General features: G+C 44.2%; 1 protein-coding gene across 1 annotated transcript in view; it reads left to right on the top strand.

Moving 5' to 3' along the window:
• The window catches only part of hs2st1b (heparan sulfate 2-O-sulfotransferase 1b), a 68,659-nt gene that overhangs the window by 47,455 nt on the left and 8,952 nt on the right, over nt 1-12,252 (top strand). Inside the window, exons 4-6 of the mRNA XM_084307284.1 lie at nt 1,463-1,601; nt 2,198-2,295; nt 3,241-3,398. Coding sequence (XP_084163410.1) covers nt 1,463-1,601; nt 2,198-2,295; nt 3,241-3,398 — 395 coding nt within the window. The remainder of the gene's footprint in view (nt 1-1,462; nt 1,602-2,197; nt 2,296-3,240; nt 3,399-12,252) is intronic.

Here is a 12,252-nt window from a genome sequence, read left to right as displayed (position 1 = left end):
ACGGATCGCTATGTATTGTGTCGAGATCGAGTCCCGGGACCTATAGAGAGTGCCCGGAAGTAATATGGACGATCAGCACTTCATCCACATGACTTCCTGTTTGGCGCTTCTGCCGATCGGCCACCAGATGGCGCTCTTGAACCGCTAGAGCAGGGGTCAGGAACCTTTTTGACTGGGAGAGCCATAAAAGCCAAATATTTCTAAATATATTTCATTGAGAGCCATATAGTATTTTTAACGTATAATGAATTAAATATGTCTTACTTTTAATGCGACTTCTGGTGCTGCATGGTTTTGCTGATGGCCTTGTAATCTGGTTCATACGTGGTGAGGTTGAGCTTCATGCAGGCGTTGAGGCTTCCATCAGTTAAACGTGAGCGTAGGTTGGTCTTAATGTTCCTCATATGCGAGAATGACTGCCCACATGCATATGTAGAGCCAAACATGGTCAATACGGCAATACTCACGCTGCATTGTGTGGTATGTCACAGGAAGCTCGTTCCAAGTTTTAAGAATCAGCTGGTCTTCAGGTTGAAGATTTTTTATTTCTGTCCACTTGTGTTCCCTCGCCAGCTCTGCTCGCTATATCTTCAGCTACAGATACTATTAGCTGTATCTTCAAAACTAATTTCTGTTTACTTTTAAATGACACAGTATTATTAAGAAATATCACAAGTATTAAAAAAAAAAAAATTTTTTTTTTTTTTTTTACTCAAAAAATTCTGGGAGCCATATGCTGTCACCAGAAGAGCCATATATGGCTCGCGAGCCATAGGTTCCCGACCCCTGCGCTAGAGGGTTGAGAGGAGGCCAGCACTGTGTCTCAGGGCTGCGGAGGAAAAATATGATTTCGATCACAGATTTTTGAAATATTGATATTAAAGACGAGTTAGGGCGTCCTCTGCAACTTTAGCATGGCTAGGAAAGACGCCTAAACACATTTTCGGCACTTAAAGTGTTAAACTCTTAACTTCTTCAGTAGTTTCTTACCTCTTATTAGTTACAGAAATAACCAGCACTCATGGAGCTGTCCTTTTTTAGGTACTTTTATTGAGCACGGGCAGAGATGAGTTTCAGCTATAATGGATATTTGAGGCTGATGCTGATTATAGGAGAGTACAAAAAAAATGGATAGCAATACATCGGCCAATATTTGCAAATTTTTAGCAAGGATCCCTCAAACTTGGTTATCACAGAGTTGTGACAAGGATGTACTGGGGGCGGGATAGTTTAACAAAATAATGAATATGAAAGAAAATAAATGTATATGTAATCGTCTCTGCTCATACTCAATAAAAGGACGGTTCCGTTAGTGCTGGTTATTTCTGTATTAAAGGATGTATAGGAAACTGGCCGTTTATACTCTTCTCCTGCTATAGTATAAACAGTCATGTACCAGGTCCATCCAATAGCCGATAAAAGAAAACATGTGATTTTGAGTGTAATCTCTTTGTCTCTTCAGATTTGGGGTGAAGGGTCAACCGATGTACATAAACATGGTACGGGACCCCATAGAGCGGCTGGTGTCGTACTACTACTTCCTGCGTTTTGGAGACGACTATAGGCCCGGCCTTCGGCGAAGGAAACAGGGGGACAAAAAGGTCTTTACTGCTGTACTTCGTCAGAAAGATTAGTTTGTGTCAATTCAGTGTTTTTCCCATAAATGTATTCCTCTGTGGCAGCCCCCCCATAGCATGGCACCGATCCATCGCAATTAGATTTCCACTCTGATACAGTAACTTATTAGCAGGAGTGCTTCTAAAACGTACACACTGACTCACAGTCTTTTGTACTGCCAGACTGTGTCCTTGGCCACAAAAAAAACCCAAATGAACTTGTGAGAAAACACACTGCAGTTGCATATTTAGATCTTCCTATTAAAATGGCTGTCAATGTCTCAAAAGTAATTCATTAGCATATATATTTAACCCTTTCACTGCTGCACTACCAAACGGTTAACCCTTTCACTACGACAATACACATAAGGTTAACCCTTTCACCGCCACACAACAGCAGGTTAACCCTTTACTATCACACTACCGACGGTTACCGTCGGTAGTGTGATAGTAAAGGGTTAACCTTCTGTAGTGTGGCAGTGAAAGGTTTAAGGTTTGCCTGAATATTCCACTTGTGGATGTCTTGGAGCGGTGTGTGGTCTGCTCTCCTCTAGTAGGTGTTATTTGTGTTTGTGTTGCAGACCTTTGATGAGTGTGTGGGGTCGGGGGGCTCTGACTGTGCCCCGGAGAAGCTCTGGCTGCAGATCCCCTTCTTCTGTGGACACCACTCAGAGTGCTGGTGAGTGTCCTCCTGCAGCGGCTGCATCTCTATAGAAAAGAGCCGATAATAGTTTTTTGAGGCTGATGCTGATTATAGGGGAGTAAAGAAAATAATCTTGATACAATCGATAGATGGGCCAATGTTTGCACACATCTTTAGCAAGGATACAGCAAACTTAGTTATCAAAGGGTTGTGACACAAATATCTACTGGAGGTGGGATATTTTACAGTTTAACAAAATGTATGTATGGGGGAAAAAAACACAATAATAATATATATATATAATTCTGTATGTGATTAGCATAAATGAGCCTGGCTGTAAAGAGGATTCTTATTTGTTTCTATTGAGCCCATGCAGATATCTTGAGGTGAGAAGTCAAGGGACCCCTTTGAAAATGGCCGTGCCCATGGCATTTTCCTCCCATCAAATTCAAGCTATCTTAAAATAGCTTAACTTTGAAGCAAAACCTACCCCCTTTGCCGCTTAGGAGTCTCTCTCTCTCTCTTGTTGGTCTCTCTATCTCTCTCTCTCTCCATCTCTCTCTTGGTCTACACTGAGGAATGCCGACCTTGAACAGATGACCTGAGTTGCCTAGGCGACCCGCCCCACTATCTATTGTTGCGACTTTGCTATCTCTCACAGGCACAGGCCCTGAGCTCCTACAGAAATGGAGTGAAATGTGTCTGTCTAATACAGATTTAGACTAAACAGTAAACACCACGTTGCCAGAATTAAAAGGTGTTTACCTACCGTATGTACTTTCTGTTATAACCATATGAAAATGAATCATATCTTTCGATGTAAACCAGATGAGACTGAGACAGGGTATTTACATTTTTCATCTGTTTGTTTTGCTTTTCTTGAAAATATATTTTTTTGAGATATTCGTTACTTTTGGATACTGTATTTGCCCCTACATCTGCAGTAATAAAAACTAGTTTTCCTGTTGCTTTGTGCTGTAGGAATGTGGGCAGCAGGTGGGCTCTGGAGCAGGCCAAGTACAACCTGGTGAACGAGTACTTTTTGGTCGGGGTGACGGAGGAGCTGGAGGACTTCATCATGATGCTGGAGGCTGCGCTGCCACGGTTCTTCAAAGGCGCCACAGAGCTCTACCGTACAGGTACCAGAGCGTGACCCCATTCCTCCCCACAGAGCTCTACCGTACAGATACCAGAGCGTGACCCCATTCCTCCCCACAGAGCTCTACCGTACAGGTACCAGTGTGACCCCACTCCTCTCACAGAGCTCTACCGTACAGGTACCAGAGCGTGACCCCATTCCTCCTCACAGAGCTCTACCGTACAGGTACCAGAGCGTGACCCCATTCCTCTTACAGAGCTCTACCGTACAGGTACCAGTGTGACCCCATTCCTCCCCACAGAGCTCTACCGTACAGGTACCAGAGCGTGACCCCATTCCTCTTACAGAGCTCTACCGTACAGGTACCAGTGTGACCCCATTTCTCTTAGAGAGCTCTACCATACAGGTACCAGCGTGACCCCATTCCTCCCCACAGAGCTCTACCGTACAGGTACCAGCGTGACCCCATTCCTCCCCACAGAGCTCTACCGTACAGGTACCAGTGTGACCCCATTCCTCCCCACAGAGCTCTACCGTACAGGTACCAGTGTGACTCCATTCCTCCCCACAGAGCTCTACCGTACAGGTACCAGTGTGACCCCATTTCTCTTAGAGAGCTCTACCATACATGTACCAGCGTGACCCCATTCCTCCCCACAGAGCTCTACCGTACAGGTACCAGCGTGACCCCATTCCTCCCCACAGAGCTCTACCGTACAGGTACCAGTGTGACCCCACTCCTCTCACAGAGCTCTACCGTACAGGTACCAGAGCGTGACCCCATTCCTCCTCACAGAGCTCTACCGTACAGGTACCAGAGCGTGACCCCATTCCTCTTACAGAGCTCTACCGTACAGGTACCAGTGTGACCCCATTCCTCCCCACAGAGCTCTACCGTACAGGTACCAGAGCGTGACCCCATTCCTCTTACAGAGCTCTACCGTACAGGTACCAGTGTGACCCCATTTCTCTTAGAGAGCTCTACCATACAGGTACCAGCGTGACCCCATTCCTCCCCACAGAGCTCTACCGTACAGGTACCAGCGTGACCCCATTCCTCCCCACAGAGCTCTACCGTACAGGTACCAGTGTGACCCCATTCCTCCCCACAGAGCTCTACCGTACAGGTACCAGTGTGACTCCATTCCTCCCCACAGAGCTCTACCGTACAGGTACCAGTGTGACCCCATTTCTCTTAGAGAGCTCTACCATACATGTACCAGCGTGACCCCATTCCTCCCCACAGAGCTCTACCGTACAGGTACCAGCGTGACCCCATTCCTCCCCACAGAGCTCTACCGTACAGGTACCAGTGTGACCCCATTCCTCCCCACAGAGCTCTACCGTACAGGTACCAGTGTGACTCCATTCCTCCCCACAGAGCTCTACCGTACAGGTACCAGTGTGACCCCATTTCTCTTAGAGAGCTCTACCATACAGGTACCAGCGTGACCCCATTCCTCCCCACAGAGCTCTACCGTACAGGTACCAGCGTGACCCCATTCCTCCCCACAGAGCTCTACCGTACAGGTACCAGTGTGACCCCATTCCTCCCCACAGAGCTCTACCGTACAGGTACCAGTGTGACTCCATTCCTCCCCACAGAGCTCTACCGTACAGGTACCAGTGTGACCCCATTTCTCTTAGAGAGCTCTACCATACATGTACCAGCGTGACCCCATTCCTCCCCACAGAGCTCTACCGTACAGGTACCAGCGTGACCCCATTCCTCCCCACAGAGCTCTACCGTACAGGTACCAGTGTGACCCCATTCCTCCCCACAGAGCTCTACCGTACAGGTACCAGTGTGACTCCATTCCTCCCCACAGAGCTCTACCGTACAGGTACCAGTGTGACCCCATTTCTCTTAGAGAGCTCTACCATACATGTACCAGCGTGACCCCATTCCTCCCCACAGAGCTCTACCGTACAGGTACCAGCGTGACCCCATTCCTCCCCACAGAGCTCTACCGTACAGGTACCAGTGTGACCCCATTCCTCTTCTTACAGAGCTCTACCATACAGGTACCAGTGTGACCCCATTCCTGCCCACAGACCTCTACTGTACAGGTACCAGTGTGACCCCATAACTCTTACAGAGCTCTACCGTACAGGTACCAGAGCGTGACCCTATTCCTCCCCACAGAGCTCTACTGTACAGGTACCAGTGTGACCCCATTCCTCCCCACAGAGCTCTACTGTACAGGTACCAGTGTGACCCCATTCCTCCTCACAGAGCTGTACCGTACAGGTACCAGTGTGACCCCATTCCTCCTCACAGAGCTCTACTGTACAGGTACCAGTTTGACCCCATTCCTCCTCTTACAGCGCTCTACCGTACAGGTATCAGTGTGACCCCATTCCTCTCCACAGAGCTCTACCGTACAGGTACCAGTGTGACCCCATTCCTCCTCACAGAGCTCTACAGTACAGGTACCAGTGTGACCCCATTCCTCCTCACAGAGCTCTACCGTACAGGTACCAGTGTGACCCCATTCCTCTCACAGAGCTCTACCGTACAGGTACCAGTGTGACCCCATTCCTCTCACAGAGCTCTACCGTACAGGTACCAGAGTGACCCCATTCCTCCCCACAGTCCTCAGCAGCAGCCCTGCCAGTCCAGAATGTTTGTTTCAAATAATACCTTCTGTATAAAGCCCAGGTCCACACTGCCAGCGGAGCGGCTGCCTCGCTGCACTGCAGCTGCTCACACACGTGACGGTGTCCACGGCGCCAGCGGTGTCATCGGCAGAACTATTCTGCAAAGTGCCTCGCAGCTCACGCTAGGAAATAGGCTCGGTGCCAAATCTCTAGGATGACACTGCTGCCACGCAGCCCCACGCTGCCCGTGCCAGCTGTGTGGCTGGTCTAATCTGTTAACATGGCAAGACGTGTGTGTGGACCTATAGGCTAGGTCTTTGGATTACATTATTATTTAAATGATTGTATTCTATTCAATTTGATTGACCATTATTGTAAATGACTAAACTCATGAGTCACGTGAACCATTTGAGACGGGGTTAGAAATAAAAAAAAAAAAAATCAGGGCTTTCTTTGCCCCCCATAATTGATTTTCGGGGGCTTTTTTTGTATTTCGGGGGCACTGAACTTTTATGATAAAGGGTTATTAAACATCCTTATCATTTAAAAAATACAACTCAATTAATGACCTCATTTTGTGGCTGTCCTGGTGGCGTGTAGCCTTTTTACAACGCATCCGCGTTTCCGGCGCTCTGATTGGCCAGGTCATGTGACATGTGCGCCCATTTTCCGCGTCGAACAGCCTGCAAACTACCTGGCGTTCTATCGCCATGCTCTAAGACAAACTCTAACTTTAACCAACTTCGAAAGAGTGCCTAAGCTTAACCGGCAAAAGAACTTGCTGTCATGCTCTAAGACAAACTCTAACCTTAACCAACTTCGAAGAGTGCCTAAGCTTAACCAGTGTAGAAACTTGCCGTCCCACGATTGCCGCTCATGTCACATGACCTGGCCAATCAGAGCGCAAAACGGGAACCCGGAAACGCGGATGCTTTGTAAAAAGGCTTCAAGCGTCCTGGTGGTGCAACACGCTGTATTTATTTACAGTCTTCGTCCCGCCGACAAAAACATCCACGCAAACTGCTCCTTGCACACTACCAGCCAGGCAGATTTTTTACCAGCCAAAAATTCTGAAACGAATTTGTGTCGCATATAGGGGTGGGAATCATCAGTTTCATCACGATACGATACGATATCGATTCTTTGGACAACGATACGATATTTGCCGATATCACAAAGTCTGCCACGATACGATACGATACGATTCAATTCAGGTGTCTGCGATCGATATGAGGCGATATTATGTGCCCATTTAACACAATCAGTCACATTTAGATCAACTAAAAAAAGGCTACGGAAATATCAATTGATGTATTTATTTTTGAGCTCTTCCAGACATTTAAATGAAAAACAATCTATTGTTTTTAATACAAATAGACCTCCTGTTCACTTTTGTTTTTATATATTGAGCTTTAACACACACACAGACACACACAGACACACACACACACACACACACACACACACACACACACACACACACACACACACACACACACACACACACACAGTCCCCCACAGCCCCCACCCCTCCTCCTTCCAAGTCCCCTTTCCACTCTCCTGTTCTCTCTCACGGTTAGCTGCTTAGCTTTTAGCAGCCAACGCGACGTTCATTTAGATATTTAACGCGACGTTGGCATAAAGGAATGGCGACGATGCAACGCCTGTTATATGCATTTGACCCGTTGCGGGGAAAAAACTGCACAGACTTATATCGGCTCGCAAAATAGACGCTCTGTAGTGCTTTACAGCAGACGCAAACACTGCTGTAATTTCTACACGGAGTTTCACAATACTGGGCGCCGGCGGATATGACTCGCGGGGATTTTCAAAATAAGAGTATCGCAATATGAATCGATCTTTTTACGTTGCGTCGATCCTATTTGATTATTGATAATAGATCGATATATCGATCTGGATCGATGTATTGTCCCACCCCTAGTCGCATATATATAAAAAATGTCAGTACATTTCAGGTAGATAAGGTATTACGTTCAAGTAGATAAAGAATACACACTTAAATAAGAGGCCAGAGTAACATTTTAAGCAAATTATTTTAATATATTGATTAATCAATACAAGTCAATCTTAAGCTTAAATTGTAACCTAACCTAATCCTCAGACTCCTCACTCTAGCCTCTTTGCAGGATTTAACAGAACATAATAAAATGTGAAGGTTTTGTAAACTTAACTTAAACCTCCTCAATCATGTCCTCATCAGAGTCCACAATCTCATTGATTTACTACCGATGACTGTGGTGTTATGTTAATGTGTGTGCGTTATACGACAGTGTACAGGCCACCGTACTCGGGGTCAAGGGGCAGGTACGGGAGGGGCGAGAGAGATACACCTGTGTGATGTTGCTACGGAGTTAAGCTAATAAAGGATACTCACAACCACAGCAGAGGACTCTCACCTATTTGTACTGTGAAGTAACACGACAATGACAAACGTGTTGTTTCTGTTTTTCTTTTTGACATACTTGCAGCACACGGAACAAGTTAACAACTCACCACTGTCTACAGCCCCCGCATCATACTGTAGTCTAGCCAGTCTTCAAACTTCCACTGCTCTGGAAACTTTCTTTTGTCAGGTGGTCCAGCTCATCCTTTTCGTCTGAGAAAGCCACGGTTGGTTTTCTTTTTAGCGGCCGGCTTACTCCTTCCATATGGTTCCACATATTTATAACCCATTAACGTTATTAAGCTAACATTAGCTAATCGGGCGTAACGTTACAGTGCAAGCAGTGTAAACAAGGAGAGATTGACACGCGAGGAGAGATTGAGGGCTGCAAAAAAGGCGACTGTCCTTCATTTCACATGACTATTTTGTTCAAATCTGCCCGCCATTGGCGCTTTGCCGGTGCTTATTTTGTTCCCTGTATATATATATATATATATATATATATATAATTGGTAAACTGTCTGGGGCTTTTCTTGCCCCCCTTAACAGATTTTCGAGGGCATTTGGTCCATTTTTGAGGGCAGTTTGCCCCAAGCCCCCATTAATTTCGAACCCTGATTTGAGATCACCCTATATCACACCTGTGTGAGATCATCAGACTAATGAATGAACCTTAAACAATTTTTTTTTATTACTGCTATCACAAATGCTTGATTTTGCAGAGGCGTTTATAAAAAAAATTGCGGTGCAATTTGCGAGGCTTTATGTAGATATTTTTTTTGGGGGGCAAAAATATTGCAATATTTGAAAAAATAAGGCAGTCAGTAGTCATTTTAAAACCTTAACAATTAACACTTTCAGAGCCCAAGCTTAATTCCTTTTTACCTCCTTGAATGCCCAGCACCACTTCAATGTTAACGTTAATATCGCCTAATCTGTTTTAAATTATGGCTATGTGTCTAATCTGCCTGTCGCTTATCAAAGACTAATTTTCCAGTCAACATTGTCGTAGCAGATTGTTTTTTTATCGCTTCATTTCCGTTTTCTAGCATTTTGAAAAGCACTCGTTTTCACATGGAAAAAATAAGACATTCCACGATAATCGCCCTTTACTGGAATATTCTAGAACGTTGTCATTTTTCTGCCTATTTATGAATCTTTTTCAAATAAACGCTAGATTATCGATAGTATATGTGTACGCATGCACGCTCTGGCCGCGAGCTGAAAATCGATTCTCCTATTTCCTGACCGCTCGCACAGTCAATCAGCCATATCACATAATCATATAAAAGCTTATATCTCCGTGAAAACGAGTCTGATTATCCTAAGACTGGTAACATAGATTCCTTACCTGAAATCAGATGGTATCCAAATGGATTATTCCAATTCCTGATCACCATTCGAAAAAATCGATCCTTTTATTGATCCACTGTGTATACTGTAAAAACACATAATCCCCGCTGCTCTGAGGCTCCAGAGTGGAGCTGATCAACCCCGGCTGCGTGAGTGAGAAGTAAAATGTGGAGTCTGGGATTTTTTTTCTCGTTCATTTTCATTGAGTTCAATCCAAAAGGGTGAATTACCATCTGGGAGACGATAGGGGGCGCTTTTTTCACATCTGAGCGCCTGGAGTGGCTGAATTTCCAACGGTAGACTCGGTTGATGAAATATGATTTCAGATCGCTAATAAATAAAAAAAAAAAAGAGAAAATACAAGAATTCTCGTGAGTGGGCATTCAACCCGCGGGGGGTAAACCCGAGAAAACTCGGGTTGGGCAATCAAAGTGTTAATCATGTTACCCTTTTTGTTTGTTTACATTCCTGAATCACATGCAACACTGGTTTCATTACACATATGAGTGCTTACCAACTGTTTCGCTTGTTTTATTGCAACACTACTATCACCGACATCTAAGAAGGGAGATCCCCCCTTGAACGGCCCTTCTAAGGTTTCTCTCCTCCACATTGCCTGTGGTGCATTTTTTCCTATTGCTAGGTTTTAGTGAGTTTTTCCTTACCTTCGCGTGGGGTATGTCTGGGAGTGTTGCATTTATTTTAAATGATTTGGACTCGTGTTTTTGTTTTGTTCTTGATTTATTGTGATGTTTCTTCTTGACTTGACTCATTCTGCGCCGGAGCTTAATGCGCGATATAGGTCTAGAACGCCACGCTTTAATCAATGGGGGGACTGCGAGATTTGCGAGTGCTTAAAATATATCTTAAATTATAGCTATGGGTCTAATACACCCGTCAATTATCAGTGAGTTGCTTTCAGTCAACATGTACAAAACGGATTGTTTATTCATCGATACATTTCCTTTTTATACCGTTTTGAATATGAATATAGTTTGGTGATTCTGAGTAATTCCAGGAAAAGACGCGATAATAGCCCTTTAGTGCAATACACTAAACACGTTGTCATTTTTCGCCTGATTACCGAATCTTCCTGAAATCAACGCTAGATCATCATTATTATCCTTCCTTGTGCAAGAATGAAAAGAGCCCTGGACCGTGGGGCTCCCCCAGTCGCCTCCTGCACTCAACGGCACACAGCCACACACACACACACAGTGACAGCGTCGATCGGGGTAGAAATAAATATCAGATCAACGATCAAATTTATATATAGTGTTCTTACCTTGTATCTGATGTAATGCAAAAGAAAGAATCCAATTATCTGATCGCCATTCCAATTATTGCTTGTTGAGGTCCGTCCCACATTACCGACTGTTACATATGATACGGGCGGGCGGGGTTACTGTAGAGCCATATGAAATCCGTTTTATTATTTTCCAAATTCCATTATATTTTTTCCCAAATTCCGTTTTTTCCGTTTTAATATTTCAGAATTCTGTATTTAGCTTTTTATGCTCATTTTACCATCAGAAATAGTGTCTAATAAGTGGGAATGAATAAATGTCCACAATTGAATAAGATATAACAGTCCATTTAATGTTTTTAAGTGCTGCAACTCAGAAATACAGTTCAATTTTACACAATATTTTTCAAATAATATTGTGACAAAATAAAAATACACATTTCAAGTGTAAACAATAGATACAGCTAGCTACTACTGACATCACAATGACAATGTCAGTAGCCTAGCTATATCTATTATATTGTGATGAAATATAGTAATGCATAATTTAGGCACCTTTAGTTTAGTTTATTTCGTTTAAAGGGCAGTGTATAATGACAATCGTTTGCATTAAACAAATGGATGGGTGCACTAGATTTAGCTAGAAGCCATAATTTCCATCTATAGTCCTATGTACTGTAACGTTACATAGCTATTTAAGTTTATTTAGATTATAAAGGGCAGTGTTTAATGACAATCGTTTGCATTAAACAAATGGATGGGTGCACTAGATTTAGCTAGAAGCTATCATTTCCATCTATAGTCCTATAACGTTACATAGCTATTTAAGTTTATTTAGTTTATAAAGGACAGTGTGTAATGACAATCGTTTGCATTAAACAAATGGATGTGTGCACCAGATTTAGTTAGAAGCTATCATGTCCTAACGTTACATAGCCATTTAATCACAATAGTGTCGCAAGTGTTTTTGCGGGTCCAGTCCACGGAACGTTGACAGCATTTGCAAAACACCTTATCGACTGAAGCATAAAAGTCATTAGGATACTGCTCTGCTCTGAATTTAGGGCTTATTGCGGAATTTCTTAGCTTCTTGACGACGTTAACACCGAAGCAGCCAGACGCTTGAGCACTGCTGTGTTGTGTGTAACCCGCTCTAGCGTCCCCACCTCCCCGGTCGCGTGTGCACCAAACGTTCCACCCAAAAATGGAATCTGGAATTTCAGTCCAGATTAGGCCAAATTCTGCAATATTCCACGTTTTGCAGTTGATTCCATTTTTATTGGTTAATTC

Source organism: Notolepis coatsorum (genome assembly GCF_963971535.1).
Source record: "Notolepis coatsorum genome assembly, chromosome: 2".
In the NCBI taxonomy this organism is placed as follows: domain Eukaryota; kingdom Metazoa; phylum Chordata; class Actinopteri; order Aulopiformes; family Paralepididae; genus Notolepis; species Notolepis coatsorum.
This window is presented reverse-complemented; position numbering and strand designations above follow the sequence as displayed.